At 43.1% G+C, this 22,027-nt stretch overlaps 2 protein-coding genes across 2 annotated transcripts in view; both read left to right on the top strand.

The window, feature by feature from the left end:
- igdcc4 (immunoglobulin superfamily, DCC subclass, member 4) overlaps window positions 1-9,106 on the top strand; it is a 60,372-nt gene extending 51,266 nt beyond the window's left edge. Inside the window, exons 14-20 of the mRNA XM_036980687.1 lie at window positions 1,231-1,358; window positions 2,485-2,655; window positions 2,821-2,955; window positions 4,070-4,172; window positions 5,313-5,550; window positions 5,658-5,786; window positions 6,693-9,106. Coding sequence (XP_036836582.1) covers window positions 1,231-1,358; window positions 2,485-2,655; window positions 2,821-2,955; window positions 4,070-4,172; window positions 5,313-5,550; window positions 5,658-5,786; window positions 6,693-7,319 — 1,531 coding nt within the window. The 3' untranslated portion in view covers window positions 7,320-9,106. The remainder of the gene's footprint in view (window positions 1-1,230; window positions 1,359-2,484; window positions 2,656-2,820; window positions 2,956-4,069; window positions 4,173-5,312; window positions 5,551-5,657; window positions 5,787-6,692) is intronic.
- An 8,102-nt stretch (window positions 9,107-17,208) lies between these two features.
- The window catches only part of igdcc3 (immunoglobulin superfamily, DCC subclass, member 3), a 121,044-nt gene continuing 116,225 nt past the window's right edge, over window positions 17,209-22,027 (top strand). The window contains exon 1 of the mRNA XM_021607201.2: window positions 17,209-17,529. Coding sequence (XP_021462876.1) covers window positions 17,466-17,529 — 64 coding nt within the window. The 5' untranslated portion in view covers window positions 17,209-17,465. The remainder of the gene's footprint in view (window positions 17,530-22,027) is intronic.

Below are 22,027 nucleotides of genomic sequence, written 5' to 3'. Positions count from 1 at the left end.
AGTCAGGGACCATCACCACCCCAAACACAACACATCTCCTACTACACCAGGTCAATCAGGGACCACCACTACCCCCAACACATCTCCTGGTCTCCTACTACACCAAGTCAGTCAGGGACCACCACTACCCCCAACACATCTCCTGGTCTCCTACTACACCAGGTCAGTCAGGGACCATCCCAAACACAACACATCTCCTGGTCTCCTACTACACCAGGTCAGTCAGGGACCATCACTACCCCCAACACATCTCCTGGTCTCCTACTACACCAGGTCAGTCAGGGACCATCTTAAACACAACACATCTCCTACTACACCAGGTCAGTCAGGGACCATCACCACCCCAAACACAACACATCTCCTACTACACCAGGTCAATCAGGGACCACCACTACCCCCAACACATCTCCTGGTCTCCTACTACACCAAGTCAGTCAGGGACCACCACTACCCCCAACACATCTCCTGGTCTCCTACTACACCAGGTCAGTCAGGGACCATCCCAAACACAACACATCTCCTGGTCTCCTACTACACCAGGTCAGTCAGGGACCATCACTACCCCCAACACAACACATCTCCTACTACACCAGGTCAATCAGGGACCACCACCACCACCCCAAACACAACACATCTCCTGGTCTCCTACTACACCAGGTCAGTCAGGGACCACCACTACCCCCAACACATCTCCTGGTCTCCTACTACACCAGGTCAGTCAGGGACCACCACTACCCCCACACATCTCCTGGTCTCTTACTACACCAGGTCAGTCAGGGACCACCCCAAACACAACACATCTCCTGGTCTCCTACTACACCAGGTCAGTCAGGGACCACCACCACCCCAAACACAACACATCTCCTGGTCTCCTACTACACCAGGTCAGTCAGGGAACACCACCACCCCAAACACAACACATCTCCTGGTCTCCTACTACACCAGGTCAGTCAGGGAACACCACCACCCCAAACACAACACATCTCCTGGTCCTGAGTCAAACACAGGACAGTAGAAGAGATATCCAGCCTCTCTTGGAGGAAAATGGAAATTCCATTTAAAGAATCAGATTAAAGAAGCGCTTTTCATTGAAATTTAATATTTATTCCACAATGACTAAATCTATATTCAGGTTATGAATGGAAGGAAGGATGTGCAGGTTTTCCCATTTGTGACTCTTCATTCATTTCTCTTCATTCATTTTTTTATCTTCCAAACTGTGTTTTGCAGCTCTGCTCAGGAGATCCTCTTGGGGGCGCTAAAACCCTACACCCGCTATGAGCTGGCTGTGCAGTCCATTGGAGGAGACGTGGTTGGTCCCTTCAGCAGCACTGTGGAGGAGTCCACTCTCACTGACAGTAAGTCTCTACTGTTCTCATCAGTGTAGTGGACAAATCTGTGCATCAGTGTAACATATAGGTGGATACTTGTGTTCAATATGCTCTGTCGCTCACTTTCTCTGTGAGGGTGTTTTTGTTTCTGACAGAGGTGTGTAGTTCGTTGGTGTATGTGTTTGTGTGTTTTTGTTTTACTATCCTTGTGGGCACCAGAAGTCCTCACAAGTATAGTAAAACAAGGAAGATTCGGACCAGTGGGGAGATTTTGACGGTCCCCACAAGGAAAAATGCTATTTTAGGCTTAGAGGTTGGGTTAAGGTTACAATTAGGGTTAGAATTAAGGTTAGGGTTAGGAGGTAAGGTTAGGTTAGTTTTAGGGGTTTGGGTTTATGATTAGGGTTATGGTTAGGTAAAGGGTTAAGGTTAAGGTTAGATTTAGGGTATGGGAAAATGGGAAAATAGGATTTTGGATGGGAATCAATCATTTGGTCCCCACAAGTATAGCAATACAAAACTGTGTGTGTGAGAGGGAGGGAGGAAGAGAGAGAGAGAGAGAGAGAGAGAGAGAGGGAGAGAGAGAGAGGGGGACTGAGCAAGTGTGATTGAGGCAGGTTAACAGAGAAGGGATTAATCTTTAGCAGCGTAGGGAGATAATTGGCTGTAATTAAATGTCCAGATGGAAGTGGCCCTTGTGTTGGCCAAGAGCTGTCTGGGACAGGGCCCGTCAATCAGTTCAGCCAAGTGGTGTCAGGGAGGGGCCAGGAACGAGGGCTGATCTAGGATCAAGTCCTCTCTGTCCATATAATCTTATTCATTACGATCTGAAAGGTCAAACTGATCCTAGATCAGCATTGAGACACTTTGTGAAAACTGGCCAGGAGAAGATTCATTACCAGAGCAGCAAAGTAGGGGTCTTTGGTTTGACACAGCAGGGGTAGCTGCCTGCCGGACCCCATACTACCACCCTCTGTCACCTGAGACCCAGTCCCTGCCCTCAGCCCTCCCTCTATGACCAGGTGGCAAGGGCACCTTGTCCCAGAGGGGTGTCACACCTGTCCCAGCCAGCCACACAAAGCCTGTGTGGCCAGCCCGCTGTGGTGCTTTATTTCTGGGGTGTGATTACTGACTTCACCCCCTGTGTCCCCAGTACCCTCCACCCCCCCAGCGGAGCTGCAGCTCAGTGCCTTGGACTCCTCCTCTGTGTTGGTGAACTGGCGTCCGCCTGTGGAGCCCAATGGCATCGTCATCAGCTACAGGATCCTATACACCATCAACCTCAGCCAACCTGAGCATCTGTGGAACAACCTCTCCCAAGATGGTGGGTGGGTGGCTGAAGGTGTGGCTGTTGCGGGGAGCTGTGTGGGTTCTATAAGTGGATGCAAATGTGACTGTTAATGACTCACACACACTTACCCCCCCCCCCCCCTCTCTCTCTCTCTCTCTCTCTCTCTCTCTCTCTCTCTCTCTCTATCCCCCCTCTCAGGGACCATCATGAGTGCTGAGGTAACAGGGCTGTCTAGTGGTACACAATACTTCTTTAAGATGAGGGCGTCCACTGAGGTGGGGGTGGGGCCTTATTCCCCAGTGAAGGATGTGCGCACTCCTCCCAGGAAATATGGTGAGTGGGTCTACTGTCTACACATACTGTGATGGTGTGCGTGTGCGTCATCACTTACATAAGTATCTCCCAACACTCTCAATCACACACACACACACACACAGAGTCCTTTAAAGTGGTCAATCCATCCCTGCCAGCGGGAGAGAGAAGCCTGCAGGAGGCTGTCACTTTGGGCAGCCTGTGTCATATCTCTCCTCACTCTCTGGCCTTCTGAGGTGAATATTAAAGGGGTGGCCTCAGCACCCGCTGCACCCAGAGAGCTCTATGAATCAACTTCATATCTGACTTTGAGAAGCAGAAGAGCTGTGGATGACACCTTGCCTATAACCACGGTGAATGTTGCTCTGAGAGAGCGGCTCATTCTATGGGGGCTTGGCAGGGAAAAAGAAAGATAGATATGTGCACACTGTTGAATGCTACTGCAGTTTCGTCAGGCTTCTCAAGGAGACCTCCATCAATCCTCATCTATTTGTTGCCCAATTACACTTTGTCCGTCAGAGAATAAAGAACACAACAGCTAAACTTGAGCTTCTAGAAGCAAGCCAGGAGAGAGCTCCATTCAGAAGCAAAAGGTCACAACACTGGAGCTAGGGGAGTCCATCCTCCTCCGGTTGGCTCAGGGCATTAGCTGAAACCATTGAGACGTAGAAAGACAGAGTAAGATGAGTAGCAGGTTTATTCTGGTCCTGCGGAGTTGCCCCATATTCGGCTCCATCAGACACTCTTGCCAGTAGTAAATGCAATGTGATTGAGGGCGAGGTGGATGGTGGGCGGGCGAGAGCGGAGCGAGCACCATCTGTCCCCTCTCCACTCTGCTGCCAGACAGACAGCCATTGCCCAAGCTGAATTAATATCTCCCTCCCTGGAAGTGTGAATTGGTTCCTTCATGGCCCGCTGAAATTGATTGAGGGGTGACAGAATAGGTTCTGCAGAATTTTTGGAATCCGGCTGTCATCATACTGCATATACAGTATATTATCATTCATCCTCCCACCTAACTTCTGTTCTCTAACTACGTCCTGTGCTGACAGGTTCAGACACTCATCCAGTATCTCGTCTGTTTTCTCTCCCCATTTCCTGCATACCTTCCTGGGCTGTTCCCTGTTCTCTATAGAGCTGGACATCCATGCAGTGACAGGCATCATAGTTGGTGTGTGTCTGGGGCTGCTCAGCATTCTCCTTTGTATGTGTGTCAGCTTCCGCAACGGCAAGGCCAGGTAAGAAGAGGCCACTTGAAAGCAAATGACTGTCTGTTTTAGTATGTCTACTTTAGTATGTACGTCTAGGATTTGAGGATCATTAAGCTTTCACTGGCATTGTAAGATTTAAGGGAAGGTGTGTGTGTGTGTGTGTGTGTGCGTGTGCGTGTGCGTGTGAGTGTGAAGCTGCAACAGCAGAGAGACAGACAGGCAGATGTTGTTGAGTGTGTCCTGAAAGACAGAGCACCACGGATGGCTGCTCTTGGTCTATTATGAAGCTGTGCGGTTAATGAGCAGGAAAGAATATGAAACAAAAGTCATGTTTCCCTGCATTGGGTTTGGCAGGGAGAGCAGTAAACTGATTTAAATAGAAGTGGAGGATTTGGAGATGTTTTGTGTAGTTACAGTATTAGGGTGACTTTTCTGTGAGACCCAGGGGGGAGGGGGTCCATGTCTTAATGCTGCACATTTGACATTTCAGATTTGAATAATTTTGAATAATTTTGCATTAATACGGAACAACTATTATTACTGTCTGTTTTGGTATTTAGCTCAACTGTTTGAATTCCAGTCTGTACTATAGTGAATCCAGCTAGCCATCACAATTTGAGATGGAGTGACAAAATGCTGTTCATCCTACTGTTGTAGTTGTCATGACTATCTATGACAATGCATTCCTCATATTTGTTTTTAAAGGGATACTTCGGGATGTTGGCAATGAGGCTTTCCTTTGTCTACTTCCCCAGAGGCAGATAAACTCATGGATACCATTTCCATGTCTCTTTGTCCAGTATGAAGGAAGTTAAGAGGTAGTTTCGTGTTAGTGCCATGACTGGAAGTCTATGGGTGTCTGCTTGCGTGCTAGTATATACCCATAGACTTCCAGGCATTGCGCTAACGCTAGTTAGCAATGGCTCGCGAAACTACCTCCAACTTCCTTCTTACTGGACACATAGACATTTAAATGGTATGCAAGTGTTCATCTGACTCTGGGGGAGTAGATAAAGGGCCTCAATGCCAAAATCCCGAAGTATCCCTATGAAAAACACAATTGTTAATGATAATCCTTGTTTTTATACTCTGCTCCGAGTTTAAACCATGTGCAGTGACATAACCATGATCCATAACCCGTGTCCCTCCTCTGTGCTGTGTAACCAGAGAGGTGTCTGGAGGGCTGGACTCCACAGCTTTACCTCCACAGTACCGCCGTGGGGGTAGGTCTGTGCCCACCATGGCGCCAGAATGCAGTGATTGCCATGAGCTAGAGACCCTGATGCCCCTGGGCAGCCTGGACCATGACCATGGCCGCGCCCAACCCCTCACGGAGCCCACTGAGGAGCACAGCCTCATGGGTAATGTAGGAGTAGGGGACGATGCCCTAGGAGCTGAGCTCAAGGTGAGTAGTCAGGACACTAGATACCACACTAGACACAACTACAAATATAGTACCTTTCAAGGTTACTTGTTGAGTCATGTTTTTCTTCTGACCTTGTCATTCTCCAGGCTGCTTGGAATGGGTCAGTTAGTCGTAACTGGGCCAACCGGATCACCAAATACAGGGATACCATCACAGAGGACTCTCCAACGCTCAACAATGGAACTTTGGACATGGCCACCACAGAGAATGGCAAGGTATGTGAGCAGAGTGTGTATGCGTCAGTGCATGCGCGCGCGTGTGTGTGTGTTTGTGCGTGTTTGTGTGTGTATGCATGTGTACAAGAATAAAACGTAGATGGGGTAGAAAGTGGTTTGTGTGTGAGCGTGGTGTATGTCTGTGTGCGTGCGAATGTAGTTTGTATGTGAGCGTGGTGTGTGTGTGTGTGAGCGTGGTGTGTGTGTGTGTGCGTGGTATGTGTGCGTGCAAGCGTAGTTTGTGTGTGTGTGTGAGCGTAGTTTGTGTGTGTGTGTGTGTGTGCGAGCGTGCGTGCGTGTGTGCGTGTAGAAGAGCAGTAGGAGAGAGATGGTGTAGAGGTAGAGTGGATTGTGTGAGAGCGTGGTGTGTGTGTGTGTGTGTGTGCGAGCGTGCATGCGTGTAGAAGAGCAGTAGGGGAGAGATGGTGTAGAGGTAGAGTGGTTTGTGTGAGACCTGAACAGGAAGTAATGAAACAATGAACGAGGTGTCCGGATGACGTATAGCTAATTAGAACGTGACACTCTGGCTGAAAGCTGAATGAGCCGCTTGATCATGCGTCTGATAAATTAATTACTCTACCACTGTTAAGGCGCTCTCATACCCTTCAAAAGTGTAGGAGGAGAGAGCTATAATTAATCTATAATGAATCCCTCATTTATTTTGCAGTCACACCACATACCACCGCTGCTCTATTTTACTGGTGACAGTTCAGTCGTTTTCTCAGTGATTTCGTTTAGAGAATGGTATGCAGTTCAGAAAGCTGGATAGCATAGCAAGAAATAATGACTGTGTTATAATTGTATTATGGCTGCCTTTCAGTCATGATTGATACCACTGGTGTAAGGTCACAAACACACTGCCTTGTAGGACTCCACTGTTACATGGGCTGTGTGTGTGTTTTTCAGGGCGACCCTGAGGACCGACTGGGCTCCTCCCTGTGCAGCGGTAACCAGGTGGAGGCAGAGGTCATAGTTCACTCTGAGTTGAACGACCTGGAGAAAGAGCGGCAGGAGGCGCGGAGTGACAAGGATGAGGACTCTCAGGCCACCAGGGGGCCCTCATTTTCCGAGGCAGCTTACTCCCCAGTCAGACAGCCTGCCCAGGCCCCTTTACACCCAAAGGAGCCAGTCAGACAGCCTGCCCAGGCACCACAATATCCAGGGGAGCCAGTCAGAGAGCCTGCCCAGGCACCACAACGTCCATCACCAGGGGAGGAGTCCCTAGAGACACAACCCCTGCCCAAGGTCCCACCCGGCCCTGTCCTGGAGCCAGTGTTAAATCACAATGGGCAGCCAGAGGGCATGGTTGGGGGCATGGTGGGCGTGGCAGCCCAGCTGACTGTAGATGTGGGGCGGCATATGGGAATGGGGCTCACCAACGGCTTCCACTCCACCAAGCCCCTGCGGACAGGGCAGGAGACCCTGGGGAACGGGGACTCCAGACACTGCCCCCCTCTCCCGTCCCCCTCTCCTTTCGTCAGCACCGGCCTTGTCCACTCTAACTCTGCAGCGCACAGCTACCTTTGCCCTTAGCAAGAGGAGAAACAAACCCCCACACCAAGACCAGTTGGACTTCTTTCTTTTTCTCATCCATGATGAATCCATTTTCTTTTTGTTTTTTTAAAGCACCTCAGTATCTGATTTTTTTCTTCTTGGCTCAGTTTTATAGGTACTTTGAATCCATTGTTTTATATGTGTATATATATATATACAGTATATATTTTTTAGTGCTAGTATGTATGGGTATTCATTTTGTTGCATAGCAGCAGTATGTTAGTCTGGCCTTACTCTGTACTTTGCTACAGGCTCCTGTTACAGACGTACGATGACGGAAGCATAATGTAGAAAGGAGGATATTCCTTTTTTTATAAGCCTTGACCTGGACTCTGAGATTGAGCGTGGGCCGTGTGGTACTTCAAGACCTACCTTTGGTCAACTGATGATGGAGGAGAGGCTCTTGATTCAGCACCATGGATGACGATAGAGCAGAACCGTGACCTTGTGGCCCTTTCACTCTCACTCTGGCCTCTTTCCAATGACTGAGCTGTTCCTATTGGCTGTTCCACTGTATGGATGCTCCTGCTCCAGCACCAGGAAAGAAGCCTTATATTTAGACACTGAGAGTGCAGACCTCTTGTCTCTCTCTCTCCAACCTCCTGCTGTCTCAGGATCCACACACATTCCCTGACTGGGGGTCTCCCTGACTTGGGGGTCTCAGGTGCCTAATATTTTAGGTGCATTTTTTAACCTCTGTATATTTATATAGATGATTATATTCAATAAAAATAGGACAAATATGTTGAAAATGGAGAAAAAGGAAAATAAATGAGGCAATTGAAGAAAATTTGAAGGAACCGGATACAATACAGTACATGTAGTTGATATAGGTTGCATTATTTTTTTTTTGGGGGGGGGGGGGACTAGATGAGATGTGTAGGTGTATGACAAAATAACACAACTTATAGCAGCAGTCTCCTGGTTTTGCTCCCAGTCAACAGCACTACCTCATTTCTTTACAGGACGGTTTGTTGGTGATTTGAATTGTGTCATGCAGATAGGTGCAACTTTTGGAATCTGTTTTTTAACTGTTTGAATTCATAGCCTTCAATACTTTCAGGAATAACTTCTTGTCCTCTTCTTTCTATATACATCAATGTGTATTGCCTACAGGAAATGACACGTATGGTACATAACGGACTGTCTCAGATCTCTGTTTATTGCCCTTGACCTCATTATCGGTTGTCCCATTAGATCTGGGTTTCCAGCTGTCGTCACCCCCCTCAATGTTACATCTACTTTGGACGGGAGAAGAAAAACATTTTTAATTTACCAGTTACCTCAAATCACTTTTCACCTTAGGTAAATCATGCAGCAGTTAAGTTACCAGGCCTGCTATATGGTAGCCTGTTACTAGACCTACTACAGATGAACAAGCCTTGGGAGTTGTTGGGAGACCTCACCCTTTGTGATTCCATCTCACTCATCCTTTCTCAGCTGTGTCTGAGCTCCTCCCTCTGCAGGTGAGAGGGGGGTGGAAATATCATACAAAAATAGACCTAGAAACCACTTCTATTTTCAGCCATATTTACATTCTTTCTTTGTACTTTTGACTCTCACCAGCCTGAGGTCTTTCACAATATCATATGTAAAGTCTACACCCCTTTGAACTTTTTGTCACATATTGTTGCGTTACATTGTGGAATTAAATTGGATTTAATTGTCATTTTTATATACTCTGTCATTTTAAAGTGGAAGAAAAATTACATATTTTTTAAAAGATTAATGAAAAATAAACACTAATATACCTTGTTTAGGTAAGTATTCACCCTCCTGAGTTAATACATGTTAGAAACACCTTTGGCAGTGATTACCGCTGTGAGTCTTCCTGGGTAAGTCTCATAAGAGCTTTGCACATCTTCAAGCTTTGCAAAATCTTCAAGCTCTGTCAAGGTGTTGGGGATAAAGGCTAGACAGCAATTTTCAAGTCTTGCCATAAACAATTGCGCAGATTTAAGTCAAAGCTGTAACTTGCCCACTCAGGAACATTCACTGTCTTCTTGGTAAGCAACTCCAGTTTAGATTTGGCTTTGTGTTGTAGGTTATTGTCCTGCTGAAAGGTGAATTCCTCTCCAGGTGTATGGTGTAAAGCAGAGTGAAGCAGGTTTTTCCCTAGGATTCTGTGTGCTTAGCTCTATCCGTTTTCTTTTCATCCTGAAAAACTCCCCAGTCTTTGCCAATGTCAAGCATACCTATACCATGATGCAGCCACCCCATGCTTGAAAATAAGGTCAGTGATGTGTTGTGTTGGAATTGCACCAAACATAAAGGCTTTGCTTTTAGGCCAAAAAGTATATTAATTTGCCATGTTTTTTTGCAATATTACTTTAGTGCCTTGTTGTATACATATGCATGTTTTGGAAAATGTGTATTCTGCTTTTCACTCTTGTCAGTTAGGTCATTATTGTGGAGTCACTGCAATCTTGTTGATCCAGCCTCTGTTTTCTCCCATCACAGCCATTGAACTCTTAACTGTTTTAAAATCCCCTTATGGCCTCATGGTGACATCCCTGAGCAGTTTCCTTCCTGTCCTGCAGCTCAGTTCATAAGGACGACTGCATATTTGATGTCTCTGGGTTATTTAATACATCATTCACAGCATAATTATTGACCATGCTTGAAGATATATTCAATGTCTGATTTGTTGTGGTAACCCATCTACCAATCACTGCCCTTCTTTATGAGGCTTTCCAAAAGCATACCTGGTCTTGTAGTTGAATCTGTGCTTGAAATTCAATACTTGACTTTACAGGTGGAACTTATGGTGTATGTATGGCAGACAGAGGAAGGGATGGTCATTCGAAAATCAGTTCAACCCCTATTATTTCACACAGAGTGAGTCCATGTAACTTATGTGATTTGTTAAGCCAAATGTTACGTCTGAACTACTTTAGGCTTGCCTAAACAAATAGGTGAACACTTATGCCACAACTATATTTGAGTTGTTTAATTTGTAAACATGTGTAGAATTTTCTTTTCACTTTCACATTATGGAGTATTTTGTTTAGATCAATGACAGAACATACAATTAAATCTACTTCGATCCCACGTTGTAACGCAACAGAATGTGGAAAAAAAGTTCAAAGTGGTGTAGACTTTACATTGGCACTGTAAATAATCCTTCTGACAAACACAGATCCCCTATTATGTATTACCCTCATGTTTTCATTTCTTCCATTATAGCATTTTTAAACAAGCATCTTTATTATTTTATTGAACATAATGCATGCTTACATTTCTTATAGTTACCTTCTTGTGTACCCTAACAAAATATGTTCTTCAAAATAGTCTCCACACAAGGACAAGACTGTCTTGTCATACATTGTGTGAGGCTTTTTGTCTAAATTAGAGTATGCCCATATCAAAGACTATACAGGTATAATGGAATGGGCCTGTTGTAAACGTGGCCCAAGACATTGAGTCGTATGGTCTGTCAGATGAATGAGGACTCAAGATAGTCCAGATAGGTGCTAGAAGGCATATAGGCACATATCAGAGGCATATAGAAGAGTCTCATAACTAAAGCATTCCAGTTTTACCCTTTGAACAGACCACACTCAGGATCAGGCATGCTCAAACTTTATCTAAGCAAAAATCATGTCAACGTTGAGTTCTCATCTTACAACCCTTAAATGCATTGAAAACCCCATACATTCTCAGTCTCGTACACTACGTGCTCCTGTTTTGGCTTTTTTTTTTTTTTCTCAGGACGTATCCTTCTGGTCTATTGGGAACAGCACGATCTTCAGGAAAACGTTCTCAGTCCATCTATGATCCATACAATTAGTCCAGTCATTATGGACTCAAAATTCCTTTTAGAAATGAATCATTGTGCTCTGATGAACTCATTCAGGTGAATTTAGTCAGTTACATTTTAATGAAAGGTGTCCACCCAATACAATATTTAATAGGACTGTGTGTACAGTATAACTACCAATATATTTTTTTAGACTGAGTGAAGCTGTGAGAAGGTGACTGTTTACAGTTCATTTGAATCTCACAGGCGTACAGTATGCATTGTATATATGCAACATTAGAGAAGGTGTTAAATGTTCTTTACTCACATTTCTACTGAAGCGTCTGTTTTTAACATACACACCTTGTAGTGTCATTCTCAGCTCTGTTTCAAACTCTTACTCGAGGGGCACCTATTGCAGCGGCTTTGTGTGGTCTGTTGAAAACAGAGCCAACGTTGAAGACATAAAACCGCCTCCGGCATGAAGAATGTGTGCTCTCACTGAAGAGGTCCAGTTGGTTCTTTCTACTGTTTCCTTCTAACCACATATCTTGCCGTACATAGTGTTCCTTACTGTAAGCATATTTGCCCAGAGTAAGCAGATGTGATGCTCAATGTAGTAAAATCTTGCTCTAATCTGATCAAATATGCACGTTAGTTCAATAACGGGATCCTCTCTTTTTTATATAACTTTTATCAATAGAATACCTCATTTTGTTGGTTGCTTGTTAATGTAATGAAGATCATTATGAATAAGGAGATTATGTTTATAAGAATCCTTTTGTGGGAGCCAAGCTGGCAGAAGATTAAGTAAAACTGCTTGTCTTGTCTTATCTCGGCTGGAAATATCACTTGTTGTAGTGGATTTATTTTCGACTCTAAGAATAAACACTTGAGTGGTGAGTGGATGCAGGTGCAGGGCAGGGAGGTGGGAGGGGGGGTGATGTGAAGAGAGGGATGAGGGCAGGGAGGTAAGGGGCGGAGGGTGAAGGCAAGTAGGGGTGAGGTTAGGGAAAGTAGTGCAGGGAAACCCTTGTGATATCAGTGCCAAGAAGAGTGGATTTGAGGAGCGGTGATTGATTGTTGAAGAGGACCGTCTACCTGCAGGTCTTACCTCTCAGTGCAGACATTTCTGTAGAATACTGGTCTTTACTGTTCCCTACTCAGGTGGCCTGTCTTTGCATAAAACTGTAGAGGAACATGCCAGCATGCATGTACAGTGTACCCGACTCTGAAGCACGTCATTAGTTGTCAAACATAACCTCACCACAAACACTGATACACAGATTCTGATAAAAAAAAAAGTTTCTGCTAAATGGCATATATTATTTTGCTTTTAGTTTTGTTAAAAAAGAAAAGATCAATGTATTCTGGCTCTGTGTCCTCTCTGGTGCTTTGTGGTGAGCTACCTTGTCCAGTGATGTCACATATGTGCATTCTTCTTCTACTTCTTAACCAGCTGAACTGTGCTTTATCCTGAATGTCCAATCATAGAGGCCCTGGTCTTGTGCCACCAGCAGAACTAAGTCTTTTTTTTTTTTACAGTACATTATTTTCAATGTGTCATGTATACAACCTCTTTCACGTCATACTCACTCGCGCTATCATCGTCAACTCTTGCCGTTGGAGCACTTCTTGTGAATGAGCACTTCTATTATCTTCCTATGTGTATGTGTGCAGTGTCTTGAAAAAGAGCTTGCATTGTGAAAGTAGGATTAACATGTTGGCGGTGGTATCGCTGCGTGACAGAGGCAGTAGAGGGTGTCTATGAGTGAGTCGGTGCTACATTACGTACGTCCGGGCAGTGCTCTGATGCTCTTCTCTCCCTCTTGCACAGTGTGTCGTCACAGCCATCCTCGCTGATTAACACACCTGTCCACTGCTAAACACCTGTCCATCACTACACTTGGCCCTTCCATGTTGGCATCAGCTTTGCACAATAATATGTCTTCCCCTTTTTATGCATTCCAGCATTGGTTTATTAAATTGTTATGGAAGTTGGGGCCATGGCAACTTCAGACTGTCAGTCTCAAAAATGTCAAGAAGTGCAATTTAACTTGGTCTTTAAAAAATTAGAGGATTTTTGTGTTAGCGATAAATTCCTGATGAAACCTTTAGTTTTGGAGGTGGCTGTAGCATATACTCTGAGTGTACTAAACATTACGATCACCTTCCTAATATTGAGTTCCACCCCTTTTGGCTGGATGTCCTTTGGGTGGTGGACCATTCTTGAGACACACAGGAAACTGTTGAGCCTGAAAAACCCAGCAGCATTGCAGTTCTTGACACACTCACACCGGTGCGCCTCACACCTACTACCATAGCGCGTTCAAAGTCACTTAAATATTTTATAATGGCCATTCACCCTCTGAATGAGACATATACATAATCCATGTCTCAATTGTCTCAATGCTTAACATGTGTCCTCCCCTTCATCTACACTGATTGAAGTGGATTAAACAAGTGACATCAATAGGGGATCATAGCTTTCACCTGGTCAGTCTAACTCATGGAAAGAGCAGGTGTTCCTAATGTTTTGTATACTCAGTATACTCTGGTCAAAGTTGTGGACATGGATGAGAAGTAATCTTGTTTTTTTAGAAGTTTATCCACATTGTGTTACCATCAGTGAACTTGTCAAACTCACAGCAACTCAAGATGTCTGAGCAAACTACTGTTGTGTAAATAAAACATCTTAATAAAGAGATGAGGATAACTGAACAAAGATTTGTCTGACTGTTTGTAACCCTTCTTTGACCTCCTTCTGATCATCTTTGGTCTTGATGTTTCACTAATATTACAATCACCCATGAACAACCATGCATGGATACGTATGGCTACGGAGAGTTCTGCCTTGACTGCTCTTGGTCCTCTGTTCCCTGTGTAACCGGTGTCAGTGCCCAGCGAGCACATAAGATCAGGTGTGGCATTAGTGGGCGCGGCCAACACACCTGAACACACTTAACAAGATAGAGGATAGAGAGAGTTTTGCTGACGTGAGAAAGGAATGTATATGTTTTTAAATAACATTCTTAGAAAGTAATTTTAACTTTCTTGTTTTCTTGTGGTTTTTACGGAAAGTTTTCTTAATGTTCTGAGAACATGGTTTTAAATAGAGCCATGAGGAAACCTGCAGAAAACGTTATACTGAAGTACTGAAATTCCCACAGAAGAAAGTTGTTTCTTAAGGTTCGCTGAACATTACGTGAACATTACTTTAAATAATACCATAGGAAACCTGTGGGAAATGTTATGCTGATGTACTGAAATTCCCACAGAACGTTGTTTCATAACTATTTGAGAACATTCACAATGCCAAACCAGTTGGAGAACGTTTCTAGGACATCACCAAACAGTAAATGTAACCAACTTTTAGGGAAACGTTCTGTTAAAGTAATGAAATACCAAGAAAATAACAATATTTTGTAAAGTTCCTCAAATGTGCTGAGAATGTTCCAAAACCAAGCAAATATCCTGCACCATTCACAAAATGTCGTGGGAAGGTTGTATGCAAAATAACCATAGGACAACCACGCTCTCACCAAGCTTTAAGAAACATATGGTTCTCAGAACGTTAAGGAGTGCTTGTTTCCTTTGAAATGGGGTCTGTTTGAATCGACTAAATTGAACAGCTTTGTATGAGTTATAAAAACATGGCATGCTAGCTCCATCCTGGTGGTGCAGTGGATTCATTCCATGGATAAAAAAACAGAAAATCATAGGTTACAATCTTACTGATGCTTTGCCACAATAAAGAAGAAATGTGTTTGCATTTTTAATACCAAACAAATTCATTTCCATGTGTCCTATCGTTGACAACAGTTAACCTAAACTAGTAGTAATAATTAAAGTCTTCCTGAAACACTAAGTGGCCTCCATAACCTTAAAATGCCCTTCAAAATATGAACATTTGGAGAACGTTCTCAGAACATTATTTAATTACCTTCAAATAACCTTTCATTTCCGTTCTCAGAACATTAACAAAACATGTGGTTTTACTGGTCAGGAAACGTATGGCTTTGTTCCCGGAACCAATGGGAAACCAAAAACGTACATTCCCACAACTCTCAATTCGTTACACCTAGGTGGAACACATGCCATACACTAAAATAGGAGAAACATTATACACACACTGTAATTATATATCAATACAAGAATAAAAAATAGCCCAACTTGTCATCTTTGAAGAACTTAGTAGGAGGTATGTGTAGTTTTGTGATTACAATAGTTCACCTTAGAGAAAAACAGAGGCTTTATCTTTTAACATTTCTCACACATATCCTCTCCTACACATGACAGTCGGTTAATGTTGCAGACTTACAGTAGGTGTATTACTTGGTTCCATTAGGCTACCTCAAACTGAGGCACCAGGCGCTTAGAACAAGAGAGGGGGGTTAATAAGATGTAAATTAGAACCTCCAAGATTGCAATCACACCATAAGAGGTGGGCCTATTAAGGAAATCAAATCTGTCCATTACTAAGGATAACTCATGAAAATGTAGTTTGCATAGTAGGATTGCCTTACGCATAGTAACATAATGGAGTACAATAACAACTTTAGTAGGCCTATATAAAATCATTTTGTTGTGTTTTGGGTATATGGAGATTAAAGATACAATATTATCATGAAATGAATGAAAGTGGACAGAGTCCATGAATAGGCATATTTATATTTTTAATGCCAAAATGTGATTGAACCTTCCTGGACCATAGGCTAGGCTTACCGTATGCTATAAAGGTGTTAATGCAATATAGCAGTACACCACAGTTCATTTACAGGCTACTTTACCTATAGGCCTAGATTAAAAGGCATATAATCTAGGCCTACTCGCAACATATTCTGAAATATCACCTTCTAAATTTACAGTTACAGTAACTGTAGTCTGGATAACAGTATTTTTTAGCTAACATTCCACTCCTGTCATTTGCCAAAGAGACTGGCCTTTCAGCAATCTCAACGTTCAATATGCATCCGGATTTACGGTGCAGTTGCTGATTGGTAATTGGAAACATAGAGATCCTATTCAGTTCTTGTAATTCTTAATTATATGGTTGGAAACAACATTGATATATTCCATGACAACGTTATGGAAGATGGGGTGCGCGCAAACTTGGCGCAATATAGAATTTGAATTTTAAGAACAACAAGAAACAATGTGAGGAGGTAGGATCAATGAAATATCATGTTGTTTAAATGGCGAGAGAGTACTCCGTAATGAGAAAGATATAATGATATATGGAAAAATACAAGATTTTCAAGATTTAATCGAGCTACGTTTGCTTCAGTAGCATCCCATTAATGAGAGGAAAGAAACACAAAACTCACCTGTCTTCATTCCTCGCACATAAGGATAAGCAAGGAGTGGAATATAATAGCTGAACAGAGGCGGCAACTACGCTATAACGGCGCTTCAATTGGGGAATTCCACCTAGTGATGCTCTGCTGGTAAGTTGCAATAATGTTCATCACCGTTAGATGTCACTCCTCTTCTCTTGGTCGACCATGTAACATCTTTTTTTTCAACGATGTGATCCGAAAGTGGTCCAGAATAATTGATGGGCAATAAATCACTGAAATGTCGAGCAGCATAAGGGGTGATTTGTGAGCGCACTTTGCCATTGTTGTTTTCATTTCAGATTTTAACACCTTCAACAAAAATCATGTTGTTTTCATTTCAGATTTTGACACCTTCACCAAAAATTATATTTCAGTTATTTGTCCTTTGACTAACATGTATCATTATATTTCATAATACTAGTAATACAACTCAACAGATAACAGCATTGTTCGAATATTATTCACAACATTAAGTATTATTATTTGAATTATTGTATTATTATAAGCCTAAACTACACATTAGAAAACATGAAATTAATGTTAGTTTATACATTTGGCTTAGCCTATAACGATGGGAATAAATTATTTGGATACAGTACTCTAATGGTACAAATTATGGTATAATATTTGTTTTAAATATAGATCCACTTGCAAACTAAGCATAGCTTAATAGTGGCTTTACTATATGCCTTGTGAGTGCAGCGGTCTGGTCGCTTTTGTTCCCAGAGTAGAGACTCCTAAAAAAAAAAATTGCGAATGCAGTAGAGGGAGGAGGGGAGACAGATGGAAGAGAAGTGTAGTTCGTGGTAAAAGCTACAACGTGGATATGTGTGTGAGGCAGCGGCTCTGGGATACAGAGGTATAGAGGAGAGAGCACGAGATGCTGACAGATTCCTGATAGATGTGCAAAATGGCGCAAGCAAGTTCTACCCCTGCGAGCCACCAATTGTTGTAGCTCGGAACATGAAGAGCTAGCCGTATGTCTGTTTTCTTCTGATCGCCTCACGTTGTTTTTTCAAGTATCGTAATATATTTCAAAGTGATTAAATGGCTACCAGAAGGCTCTGCCTTGTTCCATGCATTTTTGGATTACTCCTCAACGCTTTAGTCGGTAAGTGTTTATTGATATCCTTTCTAGGCTACTACTACCTCTGCAGGATAACACCTTTTTGGAACGGAACCGCCTTTTCCCCCTTTCAGAAGCTGGTGCTGCAGACCAAAGATAGTGCATAATATCTAGCCCTATATATTTCTATACCGTCTCCGCTGCAGACATGGTTGAACGAAACTATAGAAGCACTGACCATCTCGGCTGGCCGAGAACTTGAACATATTATTCTCTTGCGTTTATTCCTTGAACGTTCATCTTCTTTTGGGGAATTCAGTTCCATGTGTATTATATTGGTGTGTTTGTGAGTGTGTGCTATATTGGTGTGTTTGTGAGTGTGTGCCAATGGAATTTAGAAACCGATATTTGTTCATCAATGATCTCACACTTGAGTAGGCGGTGATGTGTAGCTGGCACGAACTTGTTTGACACTCTGAAAATATTATCATATTAGCCTATATAACAGCATGGATGTTGCTTAAAAAAATAATCTTGAATCCATGCGCCCTTTGGTTATATTGTATGTAGCCACGTGCAGCATACTTCGTCCTAGAAACCACATAGGTTAACCCACATAGGGTCTGTTGCATAATTGTATAATAACCTCACACCCGGAAAATGATATAGGCAGATGATGATGGTGATGATGATGATGATGATGATGATAGGCTCCTACCATTGTAGCCTACGACTTGAACCAAGAAAAAGTGGTAGGCTAATAATGATCATAATTATGATGATATTGATAATTATAATAATAATAGCCTAATAATAGGCCTAACAATAATAATAACAACAATAGGTTATGAGATGATTTTGATTTTATGATGTTTAAGTAGGCTGTCCTATTAATTGAATGCATTAAAAATAAGATTTATAATTGTTTATACCCATTATGGTCCATGTGGTTCTTAGGTGTGTGTATGTGTGTGTGTGTGTGTGTGTGTGTGTGTGTCCTGTTGTGTTGATTTGTGCCAAATACAATCTTTGTGCCAAAGAGTGCCTGAAAGACTAGTATCTCTTTCCTTTCTTTCTTGGCTGTGGTCACTATGAATCATTACCATGCACACAAACCAGCCTTTTATGCATTTAGGGAATGTTATTGCTTAAAAAAAAAAGTTCTGCCACTTGTCTGCATAGAGCATATTAGCCTTTTTTTTTTAAATCAGAGCACTGATGCGCTTATCATCTGTCATAGGGGGAGATAGCTTTAATTGACTGAGTCTTTGTGTAGTCAATTTATTGCTGTGAGAATGAATAAAAAGGCAGCAGTTATTGCCCGCTGAGGAGAATATTTGTACAGATGAACTTCTTTTTAAAATGTTCTTGGCTCCTTTGTTCAGTATGATTGACAGTTTTTAGTCCCTCAATGTGAGGCCCCATTTCCCAGCATGTAACCCGGATAGAGGGATGCTTCTATGATGAGCATCATGCCATAGAGACCCACAGGAGCACACCACCCATGTAATCACATTTCCACTAAAGGCTGGAGCAGTAGTAAAGAGGGTGAGAAAAGAGGAGTGAAGGAGTAAGGAAGGAGGAGTGAAGGAGTAAGGAAGTAGGAGTGAAGGAGTAAGGAAGGAGGAGTGAAGGAGTAAGGAAGTAGGAGTGAAAGAGGAAGGAAGGAAGAGTGAAGGAGTAAGGAAGTAGGAGTGAAGGAGTAAGGAAGTTGGAGTGAAAGAGGAAGGAAGGAAGAGTGAAGGAGTAAGGAAGGAGGAGTGAAGGAGGAGTGAAGGAGTAAGGAAGGAGGAGTGAAGGAGTAAGGAAGGAGGAGTGAAAGAGTAAGGAAGGAGGAGTGAAGGAGTAAGGAAGGAGGAGTGAAAGAGTAAGGAAGGAGGAGTGAAGGAGTAAGGAAGGAGGAGTGAAGGAGTAAGGAAGGAGGAGTGAAGGAGTAAAGAAGGAGGAGTGAAAGAGTAAGGAAGGAGGAGTGAAGGAGTAAGGAAGGAGGAGTGAAAGAGTAAGGAAGGAGGAGTGAAGGAGTAAGGAAGGAGGAGTGAAAGAGTAAGGAAGGAGTAAGGAAGGAGGAGTGAAAGAGTAAGGAAGGAGGAGTGAAGGAGAAAGGAAGTAGGAGTGAAAGAGGAAGGAAGAGTGAAGGATTAAGGAAGGAGGAGTGAAGGAGTAAGGAAGGAGGAGTGAAGGAGTAAGGAAGTAGGAGTGAAAGAGGAAGGAAGGAAGAGTGAAGGAGTAAGGAAGGAGGAGTGAAGGAGTAAGGAAGGAGGAGTGAAGGAGTAAGGAAGGAGGAGTAAAGTAGTAAGGAATGAGGAGTGAAGGAGTAAGGAAGGAGTAAGGAAGGAGGAGTGAATGAGTAAGGAAGGAGGAATGAAGGAGTAAGGAAGGAGGAGTAAATTAGTAAGGAAGGAAGAGTGAAGGAGTAAGGAAGGAGGAGTGAAGGAGTAAGGAAGGAAGAGTGAAGGAGTAAGGAAGGAGGAGTGAAGGAGTAAGGAAGGAGGAGTGAAGGAGTAAGGAAGGAGGAGGGAAAGAGTAAGGAAGGAGGAGTGAAGGAGTAAGGAAGGAGGAGTGAAAGAGTAAGGAAGGAGGAGTGAAGGAGTAAGGAAGGAGGAGTGAAGGAGTAAGGAAGGAGGAGTGAAAGAGTAAGGAAGGAGGAGTGAAGGAGTAAGGAAGGAGGAGTGAAAGAGTAAGGAAGGAGGAGTGAAGGAGTAAGGAAGGAGGAGTGAAAGAGTAAGGAAGGAGGAGTGAAGGAGTAAGGAAGGAGGAGTGAAAGAGTAAGGAATGAGTAAGGAAGGAGGAGTGAAAGAGTAAGGAAGGAGGAGTGAAGGAGTAAGGAAGGAGGAGTGAAGGAGTAAGGAAGTAGGAGTGAAAGAGGAAGGAAGAGTGAAGGATTAAGGAAGGAGGAGTGAAGGAGTAAGGAACGAGGAGTGAAGGAGTAAGGAACGAGGAGTGAAGGAGTAAGGAAGGAGTAAGGAAGTAGGAGTGAAAGAGGAAGGAAGGAAGAGCGAAGGAGTAAGGAAGGAGGAGTGAAGGAGTAAGGAAGGAGGAGTGAAGGAGTAAGGAAGGAGGAGTAAAGTAGTAAGGAAGGAGGAGTGAAGGAGTAAGGAAGGAGTAAGGAAGGAGGAGTGAAGGAGTAAGGAAGGAGGAATGAAGGAGGAGTAAATTAGTAAGGAAGGAAGAGTGAAGGAGTAAGGAAGGAGGAGTGAAGGAGTAAGGAAGGAAGAGTGAAGGAGTAAGGAAGGAGGAAGGAAGGAGGAGTGAAGGAGTAAACATGATGCATACATTTTTTATTTGAGGCCTTTGAGTTCTTTGTGTGTGGCTCGTGAGTGACTTATAAGGGAGTTGTGATGTATTCTAGCCGCCACATTTAAGAGAAATGAAATCGTTTCAATTGATTTGTTTCACTAATCCTGCAATAATTGAATCACTTTTTGTGCCGTTTAAAGTTTCAGTCAATATGAGGAACCACTGAGGTAAGAACCACTGAGGTAAGAAGGTGTATGGTTAGAAGCTGTAGTGAAGCTTGAATAGAACAGTCCGTTGTTTGTTTTCATCCTGCAAGGTATGACCAGAGAGGTGTGCACTGTTAGATGTTTGTTCAAAATAAAGACAAATAGCAACAGTAACAACAGCAACAACAAAAAATTATATTGGCTGAGCAACAGCCACGTCTCCCAATTAGCATCAATCTTTCTTATTGGTTGTTTGGATTTGAATCGTGAAACAAATGATTTTGTTAGTCACATTCACTATAAGGATGCTATTGTTGTTTACTTGTGTTATTCTTGTGAGGTTCATCTTGGACCCTGTAATATAATTTGTAGGCTAGCCATAGACTGCACACAAAACTGTTATTCTTCTGTGTTAGTTTGGTGAAAGATGAGTAGTCTACACAGAGACCTCAGGTGCACCTATCCCATAGGGAATGACCATGTGTTGACAATGTTATGGACACATGTCAGAGCGCCGGACTAGAGGGAACTAGACATAGGAATATTGTTGATTGAAGCAGGTGGGAGTTAATGCATTAGCCAGGGTGAGTCATCATCACAATGCAAACACAGTTGTAATTTGTATGAAATGTACATTTTCTTCGAGCTTATAGTGGGATTATTGTTAGTAGATATTTCTTGTCAATATCATCTTCCTGGTGTTGGGATTTAGTCTGTGGGTCAGCTTATTGCTTTGATAATTGAAAGGTGAAGGGCACCCTGTTGCAGCTGTGTGTGTGTGTGTGTGTCTGTGTGTGTGTGTGTGTGTGTGTGTGTGTGTGTGTGTGTGTGTGTGTGTGTGTGTGCGTGCGTGCGTGCGTGCGTTTGTTCATGCGTCTGTGAGTGTGTGTGCATGTACGTGTGCCCGTGTCTGTGTGTTTATAGTATGAGGAGCAAAAGGAAGGTTCATAATGATTCATAATTGACATGGGTAGATTCCTGTGGCTAGGTATACAAACATATAGTCTTTACTTACAGGGTCTACCCTAGAAATAAAGATAATGTTTTGATCTCCCACGGCAAAGTGCTATAAAAATAGCTTTTTACTTTAGACCATAGAA

Source organism: Oncorhynchus mykiss, chromosome 6 (assembly GCF_013265735.2).
Source record: "Oncorhynchus mykiss isolate Arlee chromosome 6, USDA_OmykA_1.1, whole genome shotgun sequence".
Classification (NCBI taxonomy): Eukaryota; Metazoa; Chordata; class Actinopteri; order Salmoniformes; family Salmonidae; genus Oncorhynchus; species Oncorhynchus mykiss.
Note: the sequence above shows the minus strand (reverse complement) of the source record. Positions and strands in the feature narration are given on the sequence as shown.